General features: G+C 42.9%; 1 protein-coding gene across 18 annotated transcripts in view; it reads right to left on the minus strand.

Annotated features, from left to right (window-relative positions):
- FBRSL1 (fibrosin like 1) overlaps positions 1-17326 on the minus strand; it is a 516916-nt gene that overhangs the window by 365488 nt on the left and 134102 nt on the right. For all 18 annotated transcript variants that reach the window (XM_032128440.1, XM_032128448.1, XM_032128450.1 and 15 more), the window contains exon 2: positions 14240-14440. In XM_032128440.1, coding sequence (XP_031984331.1) covers positions 14240-14440 — 201 coding nt within the window. The remainder of the gene's footprint in view (positions 1-14239; positions 14441-17326) is intronic.

Here is a 17326-nt window from a genome sequence, read left to right on the forward strand (position 1 = left end):
CTTGCTGGATTAAATCATTGAATGGTGCTCAGCACCTCTAAGCAAGCCCTTGAAACCCGATGCTGGCGTCCATCCCGGGCACCTGATCTGGCACATTAATCCTGCATGATGCACAAACACTAACTTGAAAGGAGTCACTTCTCTCGTGTCCTCCATCTGAACCAGCTCCTTGTGCTCTGAGTCCGCTCTGAGCTGATGTGCCAGCGCTGTTTCCAAATCCAGACAAGTCTGTGGGTGATGAGGTTCCACAACTTAAGGCTAGACCCTTAAATCTTGCAAGACCCAGACTCCTACAGCAATGACCTCCTCCCTTACTTCTTTAGCTGAAAAAAATAGTCTTGTATTTTGCTGTGTGATAATAAAATAATCATCACGTCCCCTACTACTTTACCTCTGTGTATTGCAAGCATTTTAAAAAGCAAGTAAAAATTATTTTCTCCCCATTACAGATAAGCAACCACACAAAGGATATGGCTAAGCAATTTACCCTCCTGCCCAATAATCTAGTAGCACAAATCCTTTAAACTCAACAACTTTACCAACTAGCACTACTGACAAGAATACAGCCTTCCCTTCTCTCCCAGACAGGGTTATTTTTTGAGGACGAGGAGAAGGGGTTTTCAAATTATGTGTCTGCATTGTCTAGAAACATAAAAAACCTCAGATACCAAGTACCATCATGCTAGAGATCAAGATTCCTATTCAATACAGAAATAAAAATATCACATACAAGTTAATTCCTTACAGAGTGACTACCAGGTGGAAAGCCACTATCTGATAGTGAAAAAGAATGTATCACTTGTTTAATTTTTATTTTAACATATATAGCTCAGAACTGGAAACAGCTCATTTTTTTGGATAGGTAGAAAGAAAAGATTGACTTCTACTGATTGAATCCGAATTCTGTCAGAACAAGCTTCAAGTCAACAAGTATGTCAATACTTAACTAGGAATTAACTAAGGGCTCCCATTTGTGTAGTTGTGTTAACAGCCTTTGCTGCACAAAACAAGTGAAAAAGCCCTTCAGCTTTTTAGCAGGTTTAGCAGATCCACCTTAGGCCATTACAGCACATCTCCACAGGTCTCTGAACAGCAGGATACACCCGATCAATGCGGGTCACATGGTGCTGAATGCTGCAAAAATCCTCTCCCTTCTCTACATCCTGCAAATGAATACAGCTGAAGCAGGAGAAATTCCTGTTATTGCCTATGTAAGTTACAGACATTCTGCCAAAATAAATAAATAATTACCATTAGGAAAATGAGCACATGACGTCACAGAAGGAAGCCTCTGGAATGATCAGAAATCCTATTCTGAGCCCCATTAATGGAGCACAACAAACATCTTAAAACAGCTTGTGCATTTTATGTGCCTGGATCTATCAAAGTAGAAGAAAGACATTTATTCTAGTAAAAGGTATCAGAATATGAAACTAGAAAGCAGAGCAAACTTCCTAAGTGGGATTTGCATAAATGCTTAAGTGAACGAGGAGCACATTGCACAAACAAGTCACTGGGATTTAGGCTCTCAGCTAACGGAATCCTTATGGGGGCAATTTCAGCCCCATCCAACCTGGCCTTGGACACTTCTTGGGGATGGAGCAGCCACAGCTTCTCTGGGCAGCCTGTGCCAGTGCTTCATCACCCTCCTAGTGAAGAAACTCCCAACAGCTCATCCGCTTCTGTATTCTTTTATTCATAGGAAGAACACATTCATGTGTTCAGACTTCACAAGCACCAAGTTTCAAGCCACTGAAACCCTCTCATAGAAAAATTGTGATTTGTGATGAGCAGTTATCATGGGACTGTAAATAAATTCTTATTCTTAAAGTACAGTGGCAGGTCAGTAAATGCTGAGATCCAGAGTGGTGATACTTGCGTAGCTGAAGAAAAGGGAAAAAAATGCAATTCAAGCAGCAAGGACTTAAAAGCTGCTAGAGTAAAAAGGGGTTTGTGAAAGAAATCATCTTTACAAAGCTACATGATAGTTGGATGAACACAAAGCACTATAAAAATAGCCAATTCCTGAAAAATATTATTTCCCTGTTTCTTGGGTCAGTAAATCCCCTATTAACTACCAAAATATCTGCTTTTGGCCATGCCTTAGGCTTATGCCTATTTGAAGTAACCCAAGGTTGTCAGACAACAATTCAGTTCCTACTAAAGAACACACACACAAAACCCCCCCAAAACCCCCATCAACACCAACAAAAAGCCCACCACAAAACAAATTACTGGGGGTTTTTTCTCTGGGACAATGCAGACTTTATTACATCTGCTATTACAACGTGCCTATAGCAGTGTTCTCTAACAAGCAGCCCTAAGGTCAAATATGTTCCTTGATCAATTTACCAGAGGTCCCTGGTGCTGCTGCTGTGGGTAGACTGACTGGGGAAAAAAATAATCCCTTTATTCCTTTGCTTCACTATAAGAAAAAAAAAAAAAAAGCTGTCACAAAGACATTTTTCTTCTCCCTCTGCTCTTGACAAGTCAGGTAAACAGGGAGGGAATACCCAGCTGCAAAGGACTGTAAGAGACCAGCATTTGTACAGGCATATAAAACCACACTGTTTATTTACCGAGCTACTCAACGTATCAGGATGATTCAGAACAAGGCTAAGGGGATTGGGAACATGTCTTAGCAAAACACCTGCAGTATTTTGCATGAGGACAAATAAAAGACACTCTGGATGTGAGTGTTGTGTGGTCATCTTTGTACAGGAATTTAACAGCTCAGTACATTGCTACAGTCAAATAACTCCGACAAGCAATAGCACTAATTCAGAGATGCTCTGAGCAGCGTAGTCACCACATTAACCCTCTCCTAGTTTTGCCAGTAAAGCTGTGACTGGTTTTGCTCAACACACCAGTATCAACCAGTAAGTAGTAACTCTACCCAGAAAAGCAGATTTGACACTGGCAGACTTGCTACAGAAATCGCTTCAGGCTTGCATCAAGCAGCAGGAAAGGAGTTAATCTCATTGGTCACAATGCCAAGTACCACTCTTACTCATGCCTGACTGCATGACTTTTGTTTCATATGTTGTGATTTATTTATTTTGACTCTGTGTGTGGGTTTTAGTCACAGACTGGCACCAATGTTAATGGGAACTGTCCCATTCAGCCCCCCAACCTGGAGTGAGTCTGGAGCTCCACGTGCCTCCAGTTATTTGTGGGTGATTGTAGGGATTGTCTTTGCTTACTCCTTATGGCTGATTCCCATCACTTCTGAACAAACAGGCTAATTCCTGCAAACAGCCCCTTTAAAGACACCTCCCTCAAAAGAAAAAAAAAAAAAAATTACCCTTTGCTAATGGCCTATAATGGGTCTAAATAAAGCCTGAGCTGTTCCTTACTCATGCATAACTTCATTGCTTCTATTCCCTTCACACCCTGCCCGCTTGGCATAATTTGCAGAAGGGTTTTAGCATGGACAATTGAAACACCCACATGCTGCCTGAACTAAAAAGCTTAATCCTAGATCCCCTTTCTTCCTGTGTGACAGCTAAATGTGGCTTTTATTTTGATAATGCTGGTCCCATCTGCACTGTTTCAACCCATGAAGACTAAACTCCAACCACATCCCCACACAGATTAGGACAGCATCTCACCCCACACAATGGCTGGAGAAGGCTTAACATCTGGCAGAACTCCAACTTCACATTTCATATGGCCAGAATAGAATTCCCCCTAAATTAGCAGACTCCACGTGTAAAAACCCCTAAGTCGCCACACGTGGTAATTAATTAGCACACACCTTGGTGTGGTCCAAAATCAGCACATGGACAAAGGATGAGCCACAAAGGGGCCACAAAGAACAGTTGACAGCTTCTTCCAAAACCATGCATTCCCACTCGGGTGCCATGCCCTGAAACAGTTTTAATCCATCTTTCTCTTTAAGCAGAGACAGCGCTGCCACTGACGATGATACGACAGTGACAAAGGAGGGCTGAAATTCAGACCCAAATTGTTATTCCCCTCAGCTAGGCAGTTATGCACAAGAAACACTGCTTGTAAACACTTCTTTGTCAAACACTCAATTACAAGCTGCTTTATGAACAAAATGAGGCAGTCGCAAGGAAAGCGAGAGACGAAAATGGGGAAGCAATCTCCAGTGGCTCACGGCCATCACATCACCATGGCCCAGGAACATTCCAGGTCACACTGCCAGCCCCTCTCACAGAGGGCACGGGCACATGGTGGGAAAACACCAAATCCAGCTCTGCAGAACAGGGTTTGGGTTTTGAGGACCTCAACTTTGTTCTGCTGTTATGGTTATTTCCTATGCGGTAAGGAAAGAATAACTGGTTTATTTTTATATCGTCGGTTTTCACAGTCTGAACCAGGAAGAAAAAGAGCACATGTACAAATGTGGAACAAGTTCAAAGCCCTCAATTCAGGCAACACTTGCAATATGACTCTCTTTCTTTGTGTCATCCCCATTTACACCTTTATACACTGAAATTGCTCCATATAAGCTAAAAAGTAACTGGAAACTGGAACATTCTTTTTTTTCATGCTAAAGCTGCAGATGTATTCCACAATGTCCAACTGAGCTACCTCCATCTTCAATCCTAAAAGGACTGAAGCCCTAACTCCAAAGAGACACTTCTGACTGACACTACAGCCAATAAATGTCATGCTAAATTATAAAATATTGCCCTATGACCACTCAAAAGCTTTGAGAACCAACGGAAAGACAACTTTATGAGATTTAGTACCACTTTCCAGGAGGCTGCAATGTTACAGCACCACAGGGCTCTTCATCACGGCACTGTTATTCAAGCTGCCCTGGACAGCACCCACTACTTGATCCATTACCTCGTCCCTGGATTCTTTGAGCAATATTATTCCAGTGGATAAGATTTCCCCTGGAAAGAGTTTTTTCCTTGTTTTTACTGTTCAGTGTCAATGAGTCAAGCAGAGCTGTAGGAGGAAACATCAGAGAGCAAAGTGAAACCCATTGCTAATTTTCATCTTTAGCTGGCAATGGATCCGCAGCTGAAGGAAGAATCGAGCCTGGGCTCCTTTCCCTAGAGCTCAACTGAAACCTTTAACCAGAAGAAAGTGGAAGGGGGAAGAAAAGGTGAAGATAAAAGATTTGTTTTTAAATTAAAAAACCTGCACATATTTACACAATTGACTTTAGACACGAACATCCAGAATCCAACAGCTACCCAAAGAATACTTTGCTTCATAATTTCAACAATTCCAACTGAGAAAGAACAAAACTGAATGAAAGCTAACAGAAAGAAAAAAAGCCCCAACTTTTGCATATGACGATAGTAAGAGTTTTTGGGTATCATTCCTATACTTAATAAATGAAACCTTGTTAGGATTTTTTTTTAATAAGTTAATTTCAATGCTCAACTTCAGAAAAATGTTAGAATCAATTTAGAGTGCTAATAGCTCAAAAAACCTACATACAGACAACATATTTCAACTCCTGACTTAAAAGATACATCCCCAACTACACCTTAGGACTCTCTCAACCACTAAGTTTGGAAGAGCTTTAAATCTATCACAAAACCCTACTGGCTTTATTTAATTTTTGTATTTCTTTAAGACAAAACATTAGGGAAAATAGACTGATTTTGACAAAACAATTGTGCAATGGCATTCACCTGAATAGCTGCTAATAACCTTGCTTGAAGGAAAAATGCAAGTGCTTATTTTACCTAAGAGATGCCTTCAAACCAAAGATGTGCTCACTCAAGCTGTGTATATTCTCAACAGCTCGTGTAAACCATCCATCAGGCAGAAGTATGAAAATTATCTCCCTTAAGAATCCACACAGAAAGAGGCTGAGGGATGTGGGTAACACTGCCCGAGGCTGCAGTTTGTGAGGTGAGAGCAACTGAGCGGTGGAAAACAGCATCATCTTTGATACGCTTCCACGAGGAAAGCCAAGTGAGCTGGACCAGTGCCACTGAATGACTTCAGGCAAAGACTGGCAGCTGCCAAAGCAATCCTGCTACAGCTCCTGGCACACTGGGTATCCCAGCAGTCTCCTGAAGAAGCTGAGATCCAAGGCCAACAGTGAGCAAGGACAAGTTCTGCATGAGGAAAGTAACAGCACCTCATGAAAAAGGTATTTATCCTGCCTCAACCACACATGACATTGGGATGTCACTTTGCTTTAAATCAGCTCAGATTTAGACTGGAGCAGCGCAGATGGTTTAGTTATCACACTGATAAGTGTGCTAGGAGAAGAATATTGGCTGTCTGCATCAACTGTGCTTATTTCACACCAATAAAAATACCTGTGATCATCCCAAATATCACTGCAGACATGTGGTGCAAGCAGAGGAACATAGGCTACAATTAGGTAACAGATCCAAGCCTCTTCTGCAAAGTTAGCTAAAATACTGGGCAGCTAGTGCTCAAATCAAATTAACTATCCATTCAGATGCTTCTTGTCCAAATCAGGAAAACAACATCCAAAAAGACTGTGGCTTCTTCAGGGTCCTAGCCCCTCCTGCAGCATCCTCACTGAACCCAGGAAAAAGGTCTTACACATCTCACAGGACACCTGGAACATGTCCTGTCTCACAGCTATGAAGAGATGTACAGTAAAAACCTCCAGCCAGGGTTTTGAATCTATTCAAACAGCCCACACTACTCCATTTTCAACTTGCTAAAATCACAAGTACAATAGAAGTGCTCTATCTTGGTACTTTCTCCAAAAGAAACATACAAATAAAAAATGAGAGGAAGGAAGAAGGAAAAGAAAGAGGACTTTGTGCATTGTGTCAACCAACTATATTCAACAGGGAAAAAGATACAAGTGGTTATAGCTTCCTGTAAATTACTTCGTGTAATTAAATCCCCTTCTCTAAATTATAGACCATTTAGCTCTTCTTTTATAACAATGTAACCAATGACCACCAACAACCTTTTTTATAGCATCTAATGCCACCTAAGTTGTTAGCAATGAAATTTCCTTTATATTTCTCTCTTTCAAAAGAAGCTGCTGTAATGAGATTCATTCACAGCTACTTACAGACTGTCATCGAGAAGAGAGGATCACTTGTTTCCCTTTATTCTGCTCCTCTTTGAGGCTATATTTAAGCAAACGTGACCTAAAGTCCGTATCAGTCATCTAAATGCAGGCAGAGAAGTTAAAGGTGACCAGCAAGAGTTTTTAAACATGGATTTTATAACTGGTTTGATTCTCCACATACATACAACATCACTTCCTTACACGGCACCAGCGTGGCTTAACTATCTTCCTACCACTTGAATTTTCTGACCTTTCTTAACTTTGAAACCACCAGGAACATCATGTCAAGACTTGTTTGCAAGCCCCTGATCGCTGGGGACAAGTCCTGCCCGATGAGAGCTGCTCTGAGCGGCTTCCCCTGGACTGCTCCCTTTAGGAAATGTCTGCAGTTACAGAGCTCTGCTCAGCCACGCTTCGCTGGGGCTGCAGCTCCTGCGCCTGCTGCCGTGGGGAGCCGAGATGGAGGCCTGAGGCCCCTGAAGTCACTGCAGTTCAGCTCCACTGCAGGCATCCACGCAGCATCCTGTGCTTTCCTCGCTGTGCTCTCTAAACCTACTCCAACATGTCCTCAAAGTGCCAGCAGCCATCTGGAGAGCTGGCCACCTCGCTGTTGGCCAGATGCTGTGAAGTGCGAGCAGTGAGGGGACAAATGGAAATCTTGGAGAAGAGGAAAAGCAGGGACCAAGAAGGCAGAAGCCGGTGCTGCAGGCAAAGCCTTGGGGTCTGGTAGTGAACACAGTGTGGTTGATGCCGTAACAGCAGCAGTATGATCCTTAAATACAAAGCAGGGAGCAGAGTGCTCGTGGCAAGGCAGTCCCCATGGGCCCCCAAGCCCTGCTTGCTCTGACACCCAGAACAAATCCCCACCCAAGCAAAGCCCATGGCAGTGAAGTGCTGGCCAGGTGAGCCAGCCCTGCCCAACCCAGCACAGGCACACCAAGGAGCTGCACTCAAGAGCCAGCTGAACCTCTCTGGCAGAATCAGGGGAGCTCAACAAAAGCAGGGACAAGTGGGGACACATGGAGCAGCAATACTGACAAGGGAAGGTCAGCTACAGAACACACTGGTCCAGACAAGCAAGCATTTCACTATTCAGTGAAAAAGACAAAGCCACATTCTCTTACATATAAGACTTCCAGCAGCCAAAACATGCTTTACATCACTGTTCGGAAAATAATATTTGCAGTGTAGTAAAATCCAGCATATGCTTCTGTTTCATTCTTCAGCATTAGTCTAAAAATAGTTGGACACCCCACAATTCTAATAAGCATGATTTCTTCAATTTATGTTTCCCTACCAGAATGCAGAGGGTTTTGAAATATATTTTTTCTGGCTTAAGCAAAGGCCGCCTCTTGTCACAGTTCCCAGAGGGTTGATGGCACTGTTTTGCACTACCCCTGAAGCACAGTGTGTTACAGAAATCTGTCATGGAAGCTGTGCTGTAGCTCTCCAAAGGTGGCTGCAATCCCAAGATGAAGTTACCTGTGCCACAGCTATAATGTAGACTTTAATAGGCTGATATTGGTACAGCATTTTAAACAAACTACACACATTGCAAAGTTCTCCCTCTGCTGCAGAGCAGGCTCTGCAGCCACTTCAAGAATCTTGATGAATTCTTGGATAAATTTAGCAAAAACAACAGCACTTCTTTGTAATAGCAGGGTTTCATTTGGGAAATAAACATCCACTTTTTATTTACAAAGGATTTTTCCTTCTCCTGCCACTGCTGTGCTATGCCTACTGCTTCCCTCTACTTTGATCCAGAAAACAGAATACCAAGTGCCTAACTGGGACTTAAAGCAGATTTTTAAATTAGTTCCTGACAGTGCAAACAGATTGCTATTGATTGAAATGAGGCAGATTTTAGGCCTTGGATTAGCAAACCTAATGCCTCAATGCCGTGTTGCCCATTTCAGTACTTTGCACCGTTGCTCCCCAGTGGTTTCCCAGGCAGCTGTGGAGTCTCTGCAGTTGCAGATTAGCGTGAGAGAGCAGGGCAGGGCCATCTGTGGCTGCGCCTGCAGCCCTGCTCAGCCGGAACAAGGCCTCCTCCCAAATCCCCGGGGCCAGGACCCTGCTCTACACCCTCATTAGGAGCTCTGGAGCCAGCGAGGCTGTTCATAAATTCAGGAGGGAGTCTGTGTTTGGGAAGGCTTTGCTGGAGCCCAGCACCACAACTCGCCAAGCCCAGTGACCTCCACTGCTGGCCACGGCCACGCTGGATGGAACCAAAGTACCAGGAGAAGTCAAACCCCAGCTTTCCAGACAGCCTGGCCAAAGTCTGGGACAGAGACTTCACCCTTCCAGACAGCCTGGCCAAAGTCTGGAGCAGAGGCTTCACACAGGCAATGGCACTACCTGATCAGCCCTACCCTCCCAGCCAACACAAATGCCTACTTAAAAATAATCGGTGCAGAGCTTTCATATCCAAATTGTACATTCTTGTACTTACAAAGGTAGAAGTGGATTCTGCTTTTAAGCAACATTTCACTGATTAAAAGAAAATGGCCTTTTTTCCTCTTGCTTTGTTGTTTAGTTTCAAAGAATGTTTAAATAACAATATCTGCTAACAAAAAGGGTAACATCAATTAGAAACAGAAAGAAACTAGTCTGTATAATTTCAGTGTTCAAAAGCAGCGAAATGCAAACACCAAAGCAGCACACACCAAACCAAACCAATCCCCAAAACCCACATTAAAGGCAACCTTTCTTCTTTTTCTTTTTTTTTTTTTTTTTCCGGTAAGCTGACTGCCTAGAATTCATTGGGTTTTAGAAGCCTGAGATACTGAAGGTAACAGAGTAAGTTACTGTTATATCTAGACCCTCTTAGTCACAATTCAGCTTCCAAATGCTACGTTATTAAGACATGGAAGAACAGGCTTATCCATGTCCTCTGGCTAAAGACAAAGACTCCAAAGGTTATTTTTCAGACTCACTCTCCTATGTGGCTGCTGAACCTCAGCTATGAAAGGGACATTTCAGTCTCTCATCTGTGCACCACTAAGCACACACAGCCTCCAGCCCACCAGTGGCTTCAAGTCCAAGCTTTCCAATTACTCTTATTATCAGAAAAAATACAAGTAAACCTCAAGCAGCTACACTCTCCTATTGCCCAAGCGTCAGCAAAAACAATATAATGCCAAAAGAAATTTTCCACACAAAGTATTTCATTATCCAGACGAGTTTCTAGACCGTTTCTCTCTGTCTTGGGAAAGGCCCCACAGCCTTGCAGTACCACCACCACCACCACACACAAATGGGGCCAAGGGTACGTAAATGGTTTGAAAAGGAGCTATCAATTTTCACCTAGGCATCAGAAGAAACAACGTGCATCCTGGATGGAAAAAATGACTTAGTGTATCACCTTTAGCTCAGATCAGCAGTAACCCAGAGCACGGCTCTCCTGGGGGGCAGGGAGGGTGTTATATCCATTAATGAATGTTGGATAACGAGATGATGAGCATCACAGAAAAACCACATGAATAGGTAATCAAACTTGTTAATGCAATTTAGCAGTTCCAGTCCAGCAAGAGCCACAGCAACAAGATACATTAATTGCTGATAGCTCTCAGCAGTTTGGGGAAGGCTGGGGAGTGAATGAGACTCAGGAATTAGCTGTGCTTTCCCTCCCTCCAGGAAGCTCTGCTGAAGTCACAGAGATGTCACGCCTCCAGAGCAACACGACCGCGTTAACTCCCCTGCCCTCTCCTCCCATGCTCCAAAGCCAGCACGCTATTTATGAGCACTAAATACGTGCTACACCACCCTGTGCTCCTCAGCTTCTCTGAGACTCTTCCTCATCTCGGGTGATTTAAACAGTGGGTGAGAAAAGGAAGGAGGAGGTGTAAGACACTAATCTTCGTGACAAATGACTATTTGCAGAACAGTGTGTTATTACAGCAGCATTTAACATCTAAATATATTCAACACACCGCGATGCTCCCAAGCTGACTAAACAGAGAGCTTAAAGCTAAGCTATCTGGAAATACTAGCAACTCTTTCCTATTAGCCCCAACTCTTTTCCAAAGGTGGTCATTGTACAGAAAGGGCAATGAATGTGACTAAAGCCCCCCAAAAAAAAGAAAACCCCCAAAAACCCAACTGCCAACTGCTCTACACCCATGGTGCTCAGACTTTCGGAGGAATAAGCAACTCCAAAAATGAAACCAGAAAAGAGAAGAACAGCTCAGCTAAGACTAATCAAAGATCGACTCAAAGAGCGACTCTCCAAAAACTAGAGGAATGACATAGGACACATAAGGGAGCACTGGAACTAAGAGGTTTCATTTTATATGTATCTCTTACTTAATCGAATCAAATCGTACATCCAACCCTTTAAATCCCTTAAAGGGGTGATGGGCTGCTCTCCCCCACCAGCACTGTGTGCAGCTGTGGTGGGGACTCCTTTCCCCCAACCACTGGGTTAGCCTTGGACACGGCCTTTTCAAAAGGCAATGACTCAACTTCCAAGGAATGCTCCTGTGCTGGAGGCAGTTCCAGCCTTTCAGAGAGGCTGGATATACTGCAGGCCACTCTGGCTACAGGGAAATACACCACAGCTTTCAACATTTTCTCACTCCTTGATGTACCTGATCCTGATGACTGCAAGAGGTTTTGTTGACCCCCACTGTAGAACAGCAGTTTCAAGTCAGCACCTTTCCCTGTGTACATGTGTTGAGAGCAGCCCCAGACCCTGATAAATCTTGGACTAAAGGACCTAGAACTACTTGAAATGCCTTTTTCTCCCTCTGCTTAGTTACAGCAAGAGATAAATGTGTTTGAATGATTTTTACACACAGTTGGGAGTAATAGGCTGGAAAGGACAGATTGGTTCTTGCAGCTCTCTCCCCACAGCCTGAGGTACAGAACAACCAAATATTCAGGAGCAATAGCAATCTGGATGCTTTGTCAAATGGAGTGAAGTATAAATCTAATTTTCTAAACAAAGCAGACAACCTGGCACTGAAATCAGCTTACCACTTTGCACCTCTCTACAAGGATTAGCAGAATGCCATAATTATAATGCCCAATTTGATTTATTAGAGGAGGCTGCGTAGAAAAGATGACAATTCAGTAGCATTATGAAGAGAAGGAATACGAGTAGAAGGAAAGCTGCAAATTGAACAGTAATTTCTAAGCAACATCTCAATATAATTAGCATTAATTACAATAAGCTATCCAAATTAGGTATAAACCTATGTTTAATAACCCTGAGATGCAAAAATCACCCCCCAAATTCCAGGAAACTTAATATTACAGCCAATTTGTCTAGACAGCTTGGCAGGAAATGCCAGAATTCTAGGTGTGAACTTTGTGGTTACTAAAAAGAAGGAAAAATTATTGAACTTGTCTGTATTATTTGCATAATTAGTTTGAACTAAGAATAGCCTAGTTTATGTATCTTAGATTGTGCTGCTACTTTCATCATCCTTACAGACCTCCAAACTTGTCTGGTTTTCACAACTGTATCAGCTAGGATAATAGCAGGTATTTTAAAAAACTCACTTTCCAACAAGAGAGGAATTCTAAATGTGACTTCTTTAAAGAGGCACAGTGTATTAATGAGTCACTCATCACAGGTTTTATTTGATACTCTCTGTGCAAGCTCCTCACTCTTTTTAGAGTTTATTACTTACACTTACAGGTTTAAAAAAAATTAAACAATGAAAGTTGAATTGAGGTTTTTATGAATGTGGCAGAAAATCCCCTATTTAACCACTGATGGCAGCCAAACACTAGTCAGAAGAAATAAGTAAAAATGTCCCCATTTTTCAAAACTAAAATACCAATAAAACTAAATATTTGGTCAATTAAGGCAGGAGAGTATGAGAGAAATTGGAGTCTGCCAGTGCAACAAAATCTCTTACCCCAGAGGCTTCTATGGAAGTGTCATGCAATCCCTAGCGCATGCAACTATGTAAAACTGAGTTTTAAATTTCACGTAGAAGATGTCACTACTAACAACCTTTTCCTCCTGCAGGAAGAGGGAATGTCCCCACTGTCTCACACATCCACAACTATGCAAATCCCCACTGTGCACTGGATTTCCTGCAGTGTAATTTTAGATCTGAAGAAACAACTTTCACCAGACCATGAGAATTTCTAATTTAAAACGTGATGAGCACTTCTAAACCAGTATGCTAAAACATCATCCCAAAAGACTGTCTGTGGTGGAGAAGTTATAGGGGAGGGTTACATGAGATAACCTTCACCATCTTTTTAAATCTTAAAATATTGCAAGTCTGAAAAAACATTTCCAGTAACTGGACAATTCAATCTTTGGCTGTCTGGCACAGGCACAGGATTAGTTTCACGGAACAGAAGGTGCACTTGGGTTAAGCAGTTCTTTTTCTGCTGGAGGAATGGGGAATAAAAAGCACTTTTTATTGTAGTGTGTTTCTCAGCTCAGAACAAATGCTAGAAGGTCAAGTACACTGGTGTTCCCACTGGCAACCCTGTGAAGGACAACTGGGAAAGCGTCCACGGAGAGATGCTGCTGTGCCATGGGGACTGCCAACTGATGAATGCACACTAAGGCACTAACAAATCTCCCTGCTGAGCAGCAGTTAAGTGATAAAAGTCTACCAGCCACAGCGCCTTTCCTCTGTCACCTGGCCCTCTGTACACACTGCTGCTCAGATGGGAGTCTCTGGAATCATTCCCTCCAGCATCACAACTCTTCATTCATTAATGCTCTCCCACATTTTAGAAGGGTACACAGGAAAGACTGCCCAGAGCACAACTTCCTCCAAAATGACTTTTCAATTCTGAAATACTTGAATAGTCTCTCCCCCTCAACACACTGTTTTGGGGGTAAGTGAAACTTGATTCACGAGATGGACATATCCATGTTTGCAACTTCTGGGTGCACATTGCCCAGCACACATTCTCCAAAGGAAGTTATGATCTGATGGATGATTTCTAGTTGTGTCCATGACCATAAGAGCCACAAATCTATGCTATGAATCACTGCACTGTCTCAAAGCTGCAGGATACAAGGGAGGCCTGCTCCTTCCTTCCTACATTACTCAGTACACCTGGCTTCCACTTCAGCTTATGGAACCTGCCCTGAACACTGGATTTGTGCACTTGGCCACAAGTCCTCTAAGAGGCATTGCTTTCACCAGCACAAGTCACCAGAGAAGCTGTTTCCAGTGACAACCTCACCTACCAGCAAGGACACTTCACAGTGGCCAACAGACGATGGTCGCTTCAGATGAGAAGGAATTTCCCTACCTGTTTGGATAGCTTCAAGGGGAGTTTCTTCTTCATCCGTTCCTTGCCTCTTTCTGCCTCTCTCTCAGAGCTCCCCGCATCATTGTTATGGCCATTTTCACTGGGCTCAGCAGATACACAGTTTTCAGATTCTCTAGGTTTCTTGCCTGGATGCCTCTCCCATTTCTCCTTCCGCTCCTGAGGCTTTAGTGACATGTCCTTCTGTAAAGGAGATTAAAAAAAAAGAATGGTAAGTTCTTTAAGTTCTTTGAGGCCACCTTTATGAATTGAGCTGTATAAATATTGAATAAAAACAAACAAGACAGTATGTTTCTTCCAGAGATGACTTAAAATTAATAATTAGGCATGCACAATGCAAACAGTAATTTTAGATTAGATTAGGATGAATACTCTCCAGGCTATGTATTTGATTAATTTCAATGATGCTGGAACTGGCTATGAAAATGAGTTCACTTCAGATTAATTCAGAAACCATACGTCAACAGCACATGAACAAATCACCATGCCTTAAACTGTTCAACTGAAACAGAGGTGGGTTTTATTTTGTTTCTGATCTCAGAACTAAACACATCAGACCCCCCTTGGGGCTGACAGTCTCTGATTCACAGCAGCATTCATATGGAGAAAGGCACATCTAAAGCCCTACCCGCATTCCCTGAGCCAGAGAGATCAATGGGATCCAAACACACAACAGAGGTTCAACACTTCCAAGTGTTAAGTGTCTGCCCTGAACCAGGGCTGTAACACACAATTTAAGCACAGCTTAAAAGCGGGTATGTCATGTCATAATGATTAACATTGGAAGAGAGATCAGAGAAGGGAATTACTCCGGCTATCCCTGACATCTCTGAGGACTGAAAGCTGAACTCCTGGTGACAATGTACCAAACTCCCTACACACACCGTGTGGAAAAGGAGTTGAAGAAATAATATGCCAAATCACTATGACAGTGGGCCACTAAAGCTAGATAAATTTTCCCTTATGTCTTTTATTAACTGCTCAAGGATAAAAACTGAATTCTTACGAGAATGTTTTGCAGAGTATCTGTTCCAATTATTTTCTTATGTGAGGTAAATCAATTAGGAAATACCTTAAAAGCACTGCTTACTATGCCAAAATTTGTCAGCTTCAGCCACAGATATTTTTCTAAATGCCTTGCTTTTGACTCAAGCAGTTACATGACAGATATTTGTATCTTACATGAATGGAGATCACAATAGAACTGCTCACATCAATGCACACACCACCTTCAGTACTGCAAGAGAGCTCATGAAAATCATTAGCTCTCTAGTCTCTCAAAAACTGAAGCCCAACAAAAAAAGAAAATTAGGAACTGGAATGAAATGCCCTGCTGATTGCTCCAGATTACTTCCTCCCCCTCTCCTTTAATTAGTGAATTGACTGCCTCAGTGTGCAACATGCTGATTCCACTCCAAATCACTCACTTGTTTAAAGTTACCCATCCCTGGGAAGTGAGATGAAGCACTGACACTTTAGGGTCACAGACACATTGAAATTAGAACCACGCAATAAAATACTTAGAGCTGTTTCCAATTCCAGCCCAGGCTCCCAGACAATCAGCCAGCACCCAACCTCTGTGCACCTTGGGCAGGGGTCCTGTGGGGCTGGAGGCTCGTCTTAGAGCACACACAGATACAGCAAGTTGCAAAACCCCCAAAGATACAACCCCTTCCACCAAAATTAAAATACCTATCACTGTCTTGGAAGTGCAGAACACACCAGAACACAGCTCAGCTTGCCAAGTCCGAAACTAGTGAAAGAGTGAGGAAAATACCTGTCTGGCATTATTCTCCATGAATGATAAAATAAGGAATATAAATCAGTGTTTAGCTGCTCAGTTTGGCTTTTAGTTTAAAGATAACACTTTAAAGCAGGAGTTCAAGATGCCAATTAAGGAAGGTCATATTGTGCTGTTTACTGGGAAGCTACTGAGATGAAAATCAAAATGCTAATCTTCAGTAACTAATCAAAAACTGGCCGCATGGGAATGATATCTGCTAACTGATACTCAGCAAAACATTAGAAACAGAAATCACCACAAATGTGCACTTCTTCACAAAGCCAGATGCAGCTTGTGACGTGACAGCAGGTGCATGGAAGATGCTGCATGAAGTGACATGGACCCCTGATGGGGGAGAAAGGAGGCTGGGGCAGGGGAATGCCACCACCTGAGAGCACCAGCAAATCATGCACTCCTGGCCTGAGGTGCAACATTCACTTCTAAAGATGCCTTCAAAGCCAATAAATTATCATTTTGGTTTAAATTCTATTTGGTTTCACATTGTGATTGGGTCTCTGTTAGTCCTTTAGGGAAAGTCTTCCCTTGGTACCCACACAGCACATTCACTGCAGGTTTTCAGACGATTCCTTTCACCACAGAACTGGTCTGGAAATCTGTGTTTTTCTCCTTACTGAATCCTACAAAATTCCCTACTTTGATATGCAGCTTTTTTATCCCTATTTTGTCTGGAGATTTAAGATTTGTCTCATCGCTGAGCTACTAGCAAAATTAATTCATGGAATACAGTTATAGCTGGATCAAAGCCAAGGAAATAATTCATTCACTTGTAGTGCCACTTGCATCCAAGAATCTCAAGCACTTTCCAAACAGCCGTGAATTAAGCCCCAAGGCCGAGGCTGCTCCTGCCTCCAGAGGGAGGACAGTGCAGGGAGACCTGGAGCAGCCACGGGGACAAAGCCACGTCTGGCAGTCTGTGACAAGAAAACCCACTCCAGAGTCCCATTCCCTCCTGCTTCAGCAGAGGACACAGCTCACAGGATTTTTTCCTGAGAAGGCAGGACACTGAACTCAGCATGTCCTTGCTGACAGAGGGTGACAGCGGGGTGTTCTCCAGGCTGCTAAATGCAGACCTCTGCAGCCTCAGGCAGAGAGCAGGAGGGGGCTAATGGGGTTTCTGTTCCTGCCTGCATTGTTTCCTTTCTATTTGCTCTACTAAAAGAGCCTTCCAGTGATTGCTCTTTTACTAAAGTTTATGACCTCCAAGTTGGGGACCTCACTTAGCACAAGAGCATACTATTTTGGGATGGGCATCTGTGCTTGTGCAC

Source organism: Corvus moneduloides, chromosome 18 (genome assembly GCF_009650955.1).
Source record: "Corvus moneduloides isolate bCorMon1 chromosome 18, bCorMon1.pri, whole genome shotgun sequence".
Taxonomy (NCBI): domain Eukaryota; kingdom Metazoa; phylum Chordata; class Aves; order Passeriformes; family Corvidae; genus Corvus; species Corvus moneduloides.